This window comes from Myotis yumanensis, unplaced genomic scaffold, assembly GCF_028538775.1.
Source record: "Myotis yumanensis isolate MYYU_CA2020_CCGP unplaced genomic scaffold, mMyoYum1.0.hap1 SCAF_24, whole genome shotgun sequence".
In the NCBI taxonomy this organism is placed as follows: Eukaryota; Metazoa; Chordata; class Mammalia; order Chiroptera; family Vespertilionidae; genus Myotis; species Myotis yumanensis.
In genome coordinates, this window is record NW_027223775.1 from 10339805 (window position 1) to 10353110 (window position 13306).

Consider the following 13306-nt stretch of genomic DNA (forward strand, 5'->3'; position numbering starts at 1 on the left):
CTGTACAAAACATACTTGAAGTATAACGTGACTCTGTGAAGGTAACATGGTCCTATAGGATTTTTAAAACATTTTTCAAATGCTGGTTGACATACAACCTTAGGTTCATTTCAGAGGTCCATCCCAATGATTAGATATTATATAATGGACTAAGAAATAAAGCCATTAATCTCATACCCTTCTGACACCATACACAGTTATGATAACATTACTAGTGGCTCAGTGCACAAAATTCATGCACAGGGGGCGTCCCTGTGGCCTCTTGTGGTCTGGGACCCCAGGAGGATGTCCAACTGACCGCTTAGGCCTGTTGTAGTGCTGCCGTGGAGGCTCCCACCACCGTTCTGTCCTTGGCAGCTGTGAGCCTGGCTTTTGGCTGAGCGGTGCTCCCCCTGTGGGAGTGCACTGACCTCTGGTGGACAGATCCTGCCATGAGCATCTGTCCCCAGAGGTCAGTGGGTGTATAGAGACCAGTTGTTCTGCCGTTTGGTCGATTTGCATTTAGCCATTTATTATATTGATTGACTAAAGCTTTACTTTACTGTGCCATGACTATTCCTTCATTTTTTTCATAAAGATTTACTTATTACAGAAAGGAAGGGAGAGGGAGAGAAAGAAAGATCAATGATGACAGAGAATCATGGATTGGTTGCCTACTGCATGCCCCCTACTGGGGATCAAGACTGTAACCTGGGCGTGTGCCATGACTGGGAATCAAATCGACATCTCCTGGTTCCTAGGTTTAAGCTAAAGAACTGAGCCATGCCAGCCGGGCTCTTTTCATTTCTTTTCTTTTTTTTCTTTCCTCTTGTTTTCTTTTCTTTTCTTTTCTTTTCTTTTCTTTTTTTCTTAATTAAATCTTTTTAGTTGGTTCAACTTTTCTTTTTGTCCTGACAATACCACCTTCTTTCTGATCATCCCATAGGGAACTCACGAACCATAGAACAACCCACCCTGTGCAAATAATATGCTTTACCTTTAACAGCTGGCAGAGGAACAAAGCTAACTTCTGTGTCCAGGTGGGCTTCTAAACAGTGGTCTTCCTTCTTATGTGTTTGTGAGAGAGGCAAGACCAAAATATTCAGGGACAGACAGGCCCCTGGGATAGCTGATCGGGAAAACAGGAAGCAAAGTGACAGGTGAAACAGCAAGTAAGATTCCTGAGGTCTCATAACAACACTTATAGAATGATCTCTTCCTTCCCCAAACCTCAGTCATGCTCTTGGCAAGAGCTGTATGGTATTGCTGCTAAACTCACTTCAGTCCACAAAGTCCAAATTCCTCCCTCAGATCAGACTTCATCCCCAATCCTTCCTCCTCCACCTCCCATCCATCTTTTTCTAACCTGTTCTTCTTGCTCTGAAGGCAAAGCACCGTTCTTCACTCTTTCCTTGTGACCGGTCTCTGCTTCCCCCTGTCACCTTCAGAGGAAAGAACATGGCCATGATACACCTGTTCCAGGAAGTCCATGTACCAGGAATGTGTCCAGAAAAAACAAGGTTCCCCTTCCTCACACCCCAGAAACCAGTCCCGTGAGACAGGTGTTGGTGAGGAAGGAAAGAGGTATATTCAGGTGCCAGCAACCTGAGAAGATGGGGGATGCTCGTCCCAAAACCCATTTGCACATCTCAGTGCAGGCAGAGGATTTAATAAGGAGGTAGAGGCTAAAGAGAGCAAAGAGGTCAGGGGGTGGCGCTTGAAAAATTTTCTACGTGCTGAGAAGCACATTCCAATCTGCTAAGGATCTTGCAACTGGTCAGATGTCGGGCCAGTGAGGGTCATCCTAGACTTTGTCCTCCTGGTTCTAAAGTTGAAGGTCATCAAATATCCCAGAACTGGGAAGGTCAGAGTTCATATCTTATAAAATTAGTTACTAGGATTTTTATACAAACATGCTGTTTACCTACGAGCTTCATTATTAGTCAGAGTCTACAATTACAGGAGCAATTTGGAAAGAATGTTGAGGTGAGTCATAATTCCCACTGTGACATGAATGCTGAGGTGCTTCTTTCTTCTTTAAGGCATTTGCACCCTTTGAAAAAGTCAAATTGGCCCTGGCTGGTTTGGCTCAGTGGATAGAGTGTTGGCCTGCGAACTGAAGGGTTCTGAGTTCGATTCCCTGTCAAGGGCACATGCCCAGGTTGTGGGCTTGATCACCAGAGAGGGACTTGCAGGAGGCAGCCTATCCATGATTCTCTCATCATGGATGTTTCTACCCCTCTCCCTCTCCTTTCCTCTCTGAAAAAAAAAATTACATACACCTCCCAGCTCAATGACCTGGACTGAGGCAAACTCTTCCCCAGTTAGGAAGAAAAGATGAATGGGGTCCTAAGGGTATGTCAGACATGTGCCTGTTGGAATTCAGGAGAAGCAAAATAAAAAGAAAAAAAAAAGGGAGGAAAAAATCATAATTCAAATGTCACCCTCATACTGCCCTCGAAGGAATCGAACCCAATAAGGTCATGAGACAGAGTGTCTGCAGTGCCACACATGACAGATCTCGAGACGAGGGATCTTTTGTAAAAAAAAATATGTTTTTTTAATTGATTTTAGAAAGGAAGGGATAGCGAGATAGAAACATCTGTGATGATGAGAGAGAATCATGGCCCGGCAGCCTCCTGCACGCCCCCACTGTGGATCGAACCCGCAACCTGGGCATGTGCTCTTGAATGGAATCAAACCTGGGAACCTTCAGTCCACAGGCTGATGATCTATCCACTGAGCTAAACCAGCATAGGCGCTAAGTAGTCTTTAAATGACCATCCACCTGGAATGTTAAACCAAAAAAAATAATGAACTATTTTAAAACAATGTGCAGGCCATTTGAATGCAACAATTGCTAATATTTTTTTAAATGATTTTACTGACTCAGAGAGGAACGGAAAACGAGAGGCAGAGAAACATCCATGATGAGAGAGAATCACGGATTGGCCGCCTCCCACACTCCCCCTAGTGGGAATGGAACACACAACCCGGGCATGTGCCCTTGACCTGGAATGAAACCGTGACCTCCTGGTTGATAGGTCGATGCTCAGCCACTGAATTTAAAAAGCAATCAGTGATCTCTTTAATGCAACCTTGGATGTCCTGAAATAAATTTCTGGGGCTCCCTCTGGCTCCCCCTCCAGCCGCCTCTCTCTGGTGCGATGCTAGATGAGTTTTATTATCGCTGGGCTTTGTTTGGGGCTGTTCAGTGCTAAACACAATTAAGAACTCAAATGCATCCAGAGCTAGACACTAAAGCCACACATAGAGCCTGTTAGAGCCTTCAGCTGACTAGCTCTGGCATCCCTCATAATTCCTCAAAGGAAAGAGATGATCAGCATAAAACACCAGTAATCCCCCCAATTTTGTTCTTTTTTTGGAGAGGGTAGTATCGGTTGACGAATCTCAGGAGATCAAACAATGAGAACACAGGCCATTGAAATGAAAACTATTTCCAGTGATGTCTTCAAGCTTTGTCTACCGGGGCTGGGCTAATATTTTCAGGTTTGTGGCCTTTTTCTTTTTCTTTCTCTGTTAAATATATTTTTACTAGAGGGCCGGTGCACGAATTCGTGCACCAGTGTGGTGCCTTTGCCTGGCATGCAAGGATTGGCTGAAAGTGGCTCTCTGACATCCCCCGAGGGATCCCAGATTATGAGAGGGCACAGGCCAGGCCAAGGGACCCCACTGGTACACCATTATGTCTGGGGAGGGACACGGGAGGTTGGCCAGCTGGGGAGGGACAAAGGGAGGGCACCAGGGTGTGTCCAGCTTGTCTCACTCAGTCCCGATCAGCCTGACCCCAGCAGCAAGCTGACCTACCAGTCTGAATGTCTTGTTCCTGGTGGTCAATGCATGTCATAGGGAGCGGTTGAGCAACCTTAGCATCTCATTTGCATATTATGCTTTGATTGGTTGAACAGATGACCGGTCGACAAGACACTTAGCATATTAGGCTTTTATTATATAGGATTGATTTCATACAGGACGGCAGTGGGAAACATTGATGATGAGAGAGAATCATACACCTGGTGCCTCCTGCACACCCCTTACTGGGTATCGAGCCCACAACCAGAGCATGTACCCTTGACCAGAATTGACCCTGGCACCTTCCACAGTCCACAGTCCAACCTTCTATCCACTGAGCCTAACAAACTAGGGTTCATTGGTTAATTCTTGTCTGTGCCCTGACAAGGAATCGTCCCTCAACCACTGAGAAACAGCAGCTTGGCTCAAAATGCTTTTATTGATTTGAGAGAGAGGGAGAGAGAGGGAGGGAGACAGAGAGAGACAGAAAGACAAGAGAGAGAGAATGGAGGAGGTGGAGGAGGAGAAGAAGAAGTAGTAGAATAAGAAGAAGGACAAGAAGAAGGACAAGAAGAAGAAGAACGAGAAGAAGAAGAACGAGAAGAAGAAGAATGAGAAGAAGAAGATCAAGAATAAAGAGAGAGAGAGAGAGAGAGAGAGAGAGAGACAACAATGAGCCCTCGCACCCTGGGGGTAGCAGATAGAACAACAGAGCTTATTAAAAATGTGAACAGAACTATACACATCCCACCAGCAGGCCAGCAGAACTGGGGCTCAGGTTGACAAGAGCCAGGGACCAAATCACATGTCCTAGGAGTTGTCTATCTTCTCAAGCATCATTTCCTCCACTCCATCCTCCTTGATGTGGTGCACGATGCGCCAGAACCGGCACATGGAGTCCACGTACTGGCTGCCTGAGTGGAAGATCCACGTTAAAGGCATGGTGCTCGAGGTCATCGGGCTGGTGCTGATGTCCATATGCCCTTTAGGAATGTCTTCCTGGCGCAACCGTACTTGCACGACACCTCCTGTCTCCATGACGTGATGCAGCCACGTGCGTTCCTTATCGTCCACGTACACCGAAGGCCCATGGTTCCTCAGGCAGATGGGGTGGGAATTGAGGTGCACCTTCGACAGGAGCTCGGCCATGACCCCTTCGTGGTCCAAGGAGCAACAGCCACAGCTTCTCAGAGCCTCTTGCTACTTCGGTTCTAGTATCGAAAGACAGGGGATGGGGTCTCGAAAGGCATTTTACCTCAGCTTTTATCTTTATGGTTTTTACCGTTGTGTTTGGGGTTGCCTTTGGTTTATTTTGCAAACTTATAAATCTCAATTTTTCTTTCTTTTTAGCTTTAGTTCTCTCTTCTAGAACAAACTGTACAAAACATACTTGAAGTAAAATATGTCTCTGTGAAGGTAACATGGTCCTATAGAATTTTTAAAACATTTTTCAAATGACAGTTGACATACAACCTTAGGTTCATTTCAGGGGTACACACCAAAGATTAGACATGATAGAATGGACTAGGAAATCATGCAATTAATCTCATACACATCTGAAACCATTCACAGTTATTGTAATATTCCTAGAGGCTCAGTGCACAAAATTCATGCACTGGGGGGGCATCCCTCAGTCAGCACTGCGGCCTCTCGCAGTCCGGGACTCCATGAGGATGTCCAACTGACAGCTTAGCCCCCCTTAGTGCTGCCGTGGAGGCTACCACCAACCCCTGTGCTCGGCTTCTGTGAGTCTGGCTTTTGGCTGAGCAGCACCCCCCTGTGGCAGTGCAATGACCACCGCTGGACAGCTCCTGCCATGAGCATCTCTCCCTGTGGTCAGTGTGTGTCATAGCGACCAGTCCTGCTGCCATTTGGTCGTTTGCATATTAGCCTTTTATTATATAGGATTGCATTGACTCAATGCTCTACTTTACTCTGCCACGACTATTCTTTCGTTTTTTTCACATAGTTTTACTGATTTCGGAGAGGAAGGGAGAGGGAGAGAAAGAAAGATCAATGATGACAGAGAATCATGGATTGGTTGCCTCCTGCATGACCCCTACTGGGGATCAAGACTGTAACCCAGGCATGTGCCATGACTGGGAATCAAATCAACATCTCCTGGTTCCTAGGTTTAAGCTAAACAACTGAGACATGCCAGCTGGGCTATTTTCTCTTCTTTTCTTTTCTTTTCGTTTTTTCTTTTCTTTTTCTTAATTGAACTTTGTAGTTGACTCACCTTTTCTTTTTGTCCTGACACCACCACCATCGTTCTGATCATCTCAGAGGGAACTCACAAACCATAGAACAACCCACCCCATGCAAATAATATGTTTTTCCTTTAACAGCTGGCAGAGGAACAAAGCTAACGTCTGCGTCCAGGTGGGCTTCTTAACAGTGGTCTTGCTTCTCAGGTGCTGGTGAGAGAGGCAAGACCAAAATATTCAGGGACAGACAGATGCCTGGGATAGTTGATCAGGCAAACAGGAAGGAAAGAGACAGGTGAAACAGCAAGTAGGATTCCTGAGGTCTCATAACATCACTTATAGAATGATCTCTACCTTTCCCAAACCTCAGCAATGCTCTTGGAAAGAGCTTTGTGGTTTTGCTGCTAAACTCACTTCAGTCTACAAAGTCCAAATTCCTCCCTCAGATCAGACTCCATCCTCAATCCTTCCTCCTCCTCCTCCCATCCATCTTTTTCTTACCTGTTCTTCTTGCTCTGAAGGCAAAGCACCGTTCTTTGCTCCTTTCCTCTGGGACCAGTCTCTCCTTCCCCCTGTCACCTGCAGAAGAAAGAACATGACCATGATACACATATTCCCAGGTGTCCATGTACCAGGAATATGTCCAGAAAAACAAGGTACCACTGACTCAGATCCCCGAAATTAGTCCTAGGTCTCAGGTGGTCTTCAGGAAGGAAAGAGGCTTATTCAGGTGCCGGCAACCTGAGAAGATGGGGGATGCTCGTCCCAAAACTCATCTGCACATCTCAGTGCAGGCAGAGCCTTTTATAAGGGAGAGGCCAAACAGAGCAAAGAGGTCAGGGGGCGGGGCTTGAGAACTTCTCTATGTGCTAACAGGCACAGTCCAATCTGATAAGGATCTTGCAAGTGGTCAGGTGACAGTAGAATGCGTGTCATCCTAGCCTTTGTCCTCCTGGTACTAAGGTTGAAGGTCATCAAATCTTTCAGAACTGGGAAGGTCAGAGTTCATATCTTCTAAAATTAATTCCTAGGATTATTATTCAAACATGCTGTTTACCTACAAGATTCATTATTAGTCAGAGTCTGTATATACAGGAACAATGTGGAAAGAATGGGGAGGTGAGTTGTAATTCTCACTGTGACGTGAATGCTGAGATCCTTCAAGGCGTTTCCACCCTTTGAAAAAGTCAAATTGGCCCTGGCCGGTTTGGCTTGGTGGGTAGAGAGTAGGCCTTCGACCTGAAGGTTCCTGGGTTCGATTCCTGGTCAAGGGCACATGCCCAGGTTGTCTGCTTGATCCCCAGGGAGGGATGTGCAGGAGTCAGCCTATCCATTATTCTCTCATCATTGATGTTTCTAACTCTCTCCCTCTCCTTTCCTCTCTGAAATCAATAAAAATATATTTGAAAAAAAAGAAAAAGTCAAATTGCTTCCCCAATATTCACAACCTGAACCGCAGTGCATAGAAATACCCAGAATCAGGCAAATGTCTAATTTTCTTGAAAAGAATATAAGTGCCCGTCTCCAACATGCTGGTTTGAAATCCCCAACACGGGGACAGAAATTTTTCATGGAGGGTGTGGTCGCAAATTCTTTTCGTTTTAGGACATCTGGTCAACCCAATTCTAATGGAAGTTCTGATATAAGCCTTCTCCTCCTCCCCCCCCCCCAAAGGGTGAGATATCAAACAGCTGGGTAAGCCCACCCTTAAATTCTTAAATATTCCTCATTCATCAGCCCACACTTGACATCTGTCCACAGCCTCTCATCCGAAGAATCATGCGGGCTTAGAAGTGTTAATATCACAGAGAAATGCGTCCAACAAACCTCAACACACAGCCTTCTCCCTACTCTTAAAAAGACAAATAGTATTCAATGACAGACACAGGCATCCTTGACTCTAAAGTTCAAAAAAAAACTTAATGTATTCATTTCAGGAGAGAGTCTTTGATTCTTTTCCAAGGAATTTTCGGTATAATCCCGTTAATCCTTCCCTGAACTTAAGGTCTTTGTATTTGTGTTTGAATGAATTCCAACCATAGGTTATAGCAACATGTATGGATCTTGAAAACAAGAAAGAACAAGTAGAGCAATTACGATCTATACTAATAAAGGGGTAATATGCTAATTAGACAGGATGTCTTCCAGAGGACCTTCTGGATGTCCTTCCTGACTAAGGTGGCCCCAGGAGAAGCCACCCTGGGTCCCGGGTGCATGAAGCCAGGTGGGGCAAAGCTGGCCCTGGTCCCAGGTGCCTGTGGCCAGCTGGAGTAGGGAAGCCTGGGTCCTGGTTGCAGGGGCCGAGGCAGAGGCAAGTAGGGGCGATCAGGCCAGCAGGAGAGCAGATAGAGGCGATCGGGCCAGCAGGGGAGCAGTTAGAGGCCACAGGTTGTAGGGGAGCAGTTAGGGGCAATCAGGCAGGTAGAGGAACAGTAAGGGGTGACCAGGCTGGCAGGCAGAAGTGGTTAGGGGCGATCAGGCAGGCAGGAGAGCGGTTAGTAGCCAGCAGTCTGGATTGCAAAAGGGATGTCCCAGAATGGAGAGGGTGCAGGCGGGCTGAGGGACCGTGTGTCTCCCCCCCCCCCCCCGCCCCCGCCCCCCATGCACAAGTTTGATGCACCGGGCCTCTAGTACTTAAATGATTGGCTAGGGTGGGTTTTCTTCTCTTCTAGACTCCGTCCTCTCAGTCTGCTTTTTAAGAAAGTATTTGCTATTTTTACAAAGCCCAAAGAGGTAGTTGGACATAATATACGACTTCCCATAATAGATGTTTTTGGGGATATTCATAAATATCAAATGTCAACTAAGTGCACGGGTTTAATACTTTGGGACATTGGTCAAAAGCCAGAGAACATATATGCGTAACCCATAGACACAGTCAACAGGGTGGTGATGGCCACAGGAGAAGGCAGGGGGAGGACATGGTGGAGGTGAGATAAGAGAGGGAAAATGGGGGCATCAGTAGTAATGACAACAATAAAAATAAAGTAAAAAAATAAATATGATGCCCGGCTGGTGTGGCCCAGTGTTTGAGCGTCGACCTATGAATCAGGAGGTCACAGGCTCTATTCCCGGTCAAGGGCACATGCCTGAGTTGCACGCTCGATCCCCAGTAGGGGGCGTGCAGGACACAGCCAATCGGTGGTTCTCTCTCATCATGGACGTTTCAATCTCTCTCTCCCCCTCTCCCTTACTATCTGAAATCAATAAAAATATTTTTTATAAAAAATGTATCGAGAACCTAGGGACAGAACCTAGAGACAGAACCTAGAGACAGAACTTGGCTGGAGATCCTGGCTAGGCTGCTGATCAACTGAAGGCTGTCTCCGTATCATTCCTTCTTCACCGACTCCGTCCACACCTTTGGGGACCCCTGGACCTGCTGGGGCTGGACCCCAGCACTGAGTGATTTTTAAACATTCCCCAGATGCTAGACACCATAAAGAAAATAAGTGGAATCAAATGAGCAACTATGGTGAGCTACTCAATGTTTTCACTTGTATTTATTAGCCACCATACTGCACAACAATTAATGGTAGGGACTCGACAGCTTACCTAGTTTGCCTCCCAGCTCAGTTCCTTATTAGCTGTGTGACCTTGGGCAAGTTACTTCATCTCTCTGAGCCAGTTTCTTCCTAAGATAAAGATGTAAATAATAGAACCTATCCCTGTGGGGTTGCTATCAGGATCCAATGAGTTACTATTTATTAAAATGCTTAAAACTGTAAAAAAAAAAAAAAAATGTATCATTGGCCCGGCCAGTGTGGCTCAGGGATTGAGCGTACACCTGTGAACCAGGTGGTATTGGATCGATCCCCCAGTCGGGGAAAACTCAAAAATGAACCAATGAATACCCCAATAAGTGGAACAACAAATCAATGTTTCTCTCTCTCTTTCTCTAAAATCAGGTGGATTTTTTTTTAATATTTAAGAACAAATAAGCAGCTGCAACTGGTGTGGCTCAGTGGATAGAGCATCGGCCTGAGGGCTGAGGGGTCCCGGGTTTTGATTCTGGTCAAGGACATGTACCTTGGTTGGGGGCACATCCCCAGTGGGGGGTGTGCAGGAGGCAGCTGATCGATGTTTCTCTCTCATCGATGTTTCTAACTCTCTATCCCTCTCCCTTCCTGTCTATAAAAAATCAATAAAATATGTACATTTTTTTAAAAGGACAAAATAAACAAATCTATTTTTTTTTTCTTCTTTTGACCTTAAACCATAGTTTGCTGGTATGAAAAATACCTACCTGCCGATTTGGGGGAACACAGCATTTCTGTTTGAATATTTACTAACATCTTACATTCAAGACGGCTTTTCAAAATGAGCATTTGTACATGCTCAGAGCAACGTATTTTACCTTGGAGGGGAAAATAAAAAAAACTAGGGAAACATCTTTCGAGGTATAACTTGTTTCCTGGCTTTTGCCACGCATCGCAATTTGAACTACGTGGGATAAAAACTCCTATTTGACGCCGAAACCGGTTTGGCTCAGTGGATGGAGCGTCGGCCTGCGGACTGAAGGGTCCCAGGTTCGGTTCCGGTCAGGGGCATGTGCCTGGGTTGCGGGCACACCCCCAGTGGGGGGCGTGCAGGAGGCAGCTGATCAATGTTTCTCTCTCATCGATGTTTCTAGCTCTCTATCTCTCTCCCTTCCTCTCTGTAAAAAAATCAATAAAATATATAAAAAATAAATAAATAAAAATAAAAGCTCCTATTTGACTCTGCGGCTCACCAGGAGCTCTTCCCTATAACAAATACGAACACTGTATTCTCTTCCTCACAAAAGCGCAGCTTGAATAAACACGCCTGAACGGGCAGGCGTGCGTGGCGGCAAATAACTCTTTTTAGAGTTCAGAGAACAAAAAAACAGTGGGAAAAGTTATTTTCATATTGTTGTCTCTTGTTTTGATCACATTTTCATGTGGTTTTTTTTTTTCCCCAACAAGGACTGGCTTTCTTCCTTGCATTAGTAAGAAGCTCAGTACAGGAGGTCCCGGGTTCGATTCCTGGTCAAGGGCACATGCCTGGGTTGCAGGCTCCATCCCCAGTAGGGGGCGTGCAGGAGGCAGCCGGTCCATGATTCTCTCTCATCCTCAATGTTTCTCTCTCCTCTCCCTTTCTCTCTGAAATCAATTAACATTAAAAAATATTTTTTAAACAATAAATATATATATTTTTTAAAAAGTCCCTAGTTGGTTTGGCTCAGTGGTTGAGGGTCGACCTAGGAACCAGGAGGTCAGGGTTCGATTCCCCATGAGGGCACATGACCCCGGGTTGCGGGCTAGATCCCCAGTAGGGGGCGTGCAGGAAGCAGCCGGTCCATGATTCTCTCTCATCATGGATGTTTCTCTCTCTCTCTCTCTCTCCCTTCCTCTTTGCAATCAATAAAAATATATTTTAAAAAATAAGTAGTAAATAAAAGACAAATCTCTCCCCCATTGTGGGCTGTGCGGGAGGCAGCCGGTCCATGATTCTCTCTCATCGTGGATGTTTCTCTCTCTCTCTCCTCTCTCTCTCTCTCTCTCTCCCTTCCTCTTTGCAATCAATAAAAATATAACTAATAAAAATAACTAATAAATAAAAGACAAATCTCTCCCCCAGTGTGGGCTGTGCGGGAGGCAGCCGGTCCATGATTCTCTCTCATCGTGGATATTTCTATCTCTCTGTCTCCCCCCCCCCCCCCCTTCCTCTCTCTGAAATAAATAAAAACATATTTTTAAAAAACAATAAATAAAAGACACATCTCTTCCCGGAAGGCCTGGGAGGGGATGGTATGAAGGTTCCCTCCCCCTTTTCTCCCTTTCTCTCCCTGCAGCGGCAGCTCTTTTGTGCAAACCAGCAGGCGGCCTATAGAAATGTCACTGGGACCCCAGGGAGCCCAGAGTCTTAACAGCCCCAAGAATCCTCTATTATTTAACTCCACTCAGAGGATAAGGGCTTTTCAATCGCCCTTTCTCGTCAGAAGCCTCGAGGCTGCGGCTGAAAAGGAGAGAGGACGGCCTTTGTTCACCCAGAAACACCCTCCACGAAGGAACTGACTTTTGCCTCCACGTGAGACGGGGTGTCTGTGGGGCCGAGAGGGGTGTCTGCGGGGAATCTGATTGGGAATCTCTGATGTGATTCTCTCTCTCTCTCTCTCTCTCTCTCTCTCTCTCTCTCTCCCCCTGTGGGGACAACAGGCTTAAATCCATCCAGATTCTCAACGTTCCTAATGTGGTTCTCAACCTTCCTAAAGCCGAGACCCTTGAATACAGCTCCTCATGCTGTGGGGACCCCCAACCATAACATTATTCTCGTTGCTGCTTCATCACTATATCTATATCATCTATATCTATATCTATATCATCTATATCTATATCATCTATATCTATATCTATATCATCTATATCTATATCTATATCATCTATATCTATATCTATATCTATATCTATATCATCTATATCTATATCTATATCATCTATATCTATATATCTATATCTATATCTATATCTATATCTATATCTATATCTATATCATCTATATCTATATCTATATCATCTATATCTATATCATCTATATCTATATCTATATCTATATCTATATCTATATCTATATCTATATCTATATCATCTATATCTATATCTATATCTATATCTATATCTATATCATCTATATCTATATCTATATCATCTATATCTATATCTATATCTATATCATCTATATCTATATCTATATCATCTATATCTATATCATCTATATCTATATCTATATCTATATCTATATCATCTATATCTATATCTATATCATCTATATCTATATCTATATCTACATCTATATCTGTATCTATATCTATATCTATATCTACATCTATATCTGTATCTATATCTATATCTATATCTATATCTATATCTATATATCTATCTATATCAGCGGTTCTCAACCTTCCTGATGCCGAGACCCTTGAATACAGCTCCTCATGCTGTGGGGACCCCCAACCATAACATTATTCTCGTGGCTACGTCATAACTGTCATGTGGCTGCTGTGATGAATCGTCATGGAAATATCTGATCTGCAGGATGGATTTTCATGGCTACCAATGGAACATCATGAAAGCATCGTGATCAATCACAAAAACAATATGTGATTATAGATGTGTTTTCTGACGGTCTTAGGCGACCCCTGGGAAAGGGTCGTTGGACCCCCAAAGGGGTGGCGACCCACAGGTTGAGAACCGCTGATGCAGAAGGAAAAAGAAACTCGCATCAAAATCCTTTACAGCCCATCCCTAGCCGATTTGGCTCAGTACATAGAGTGTTGGCCTGCGGAC

The 13306-nt window shown here is 44.8% G+C and overlaps 1 protein-coding gene across 1 annotated transcript; it reads right to left on the reverse strand.

Moving 5' to 3' along the window:
• Positions 1-4602: 4602 nt before the first annotated feature.
• LOC139000521 (protein p13 MTCP-1-like) lies at positions 4603-4941 on the reverse strand. Its single transcript, XM_070402671.1, has one exon. It carries the CDS (start codon positions 4939-4941, stop codon positions 4603-4605), a length of 339 nt encoding a protein of 112 aa, XP_070258772.1.
• Between the last annotated feature and the right edge of the window lie 8365 nt (positions 4942-13306).

Excerpts from the sequence above, each read along its gene's own strand:
- LOC139000521 (XM_070402671.1), bottom strand. The coding sequence starts at position 4,941 with ATGGCCGAGCTCCTGTCGAAGGTGCACCTCAATTCCCACCCCATCTGC.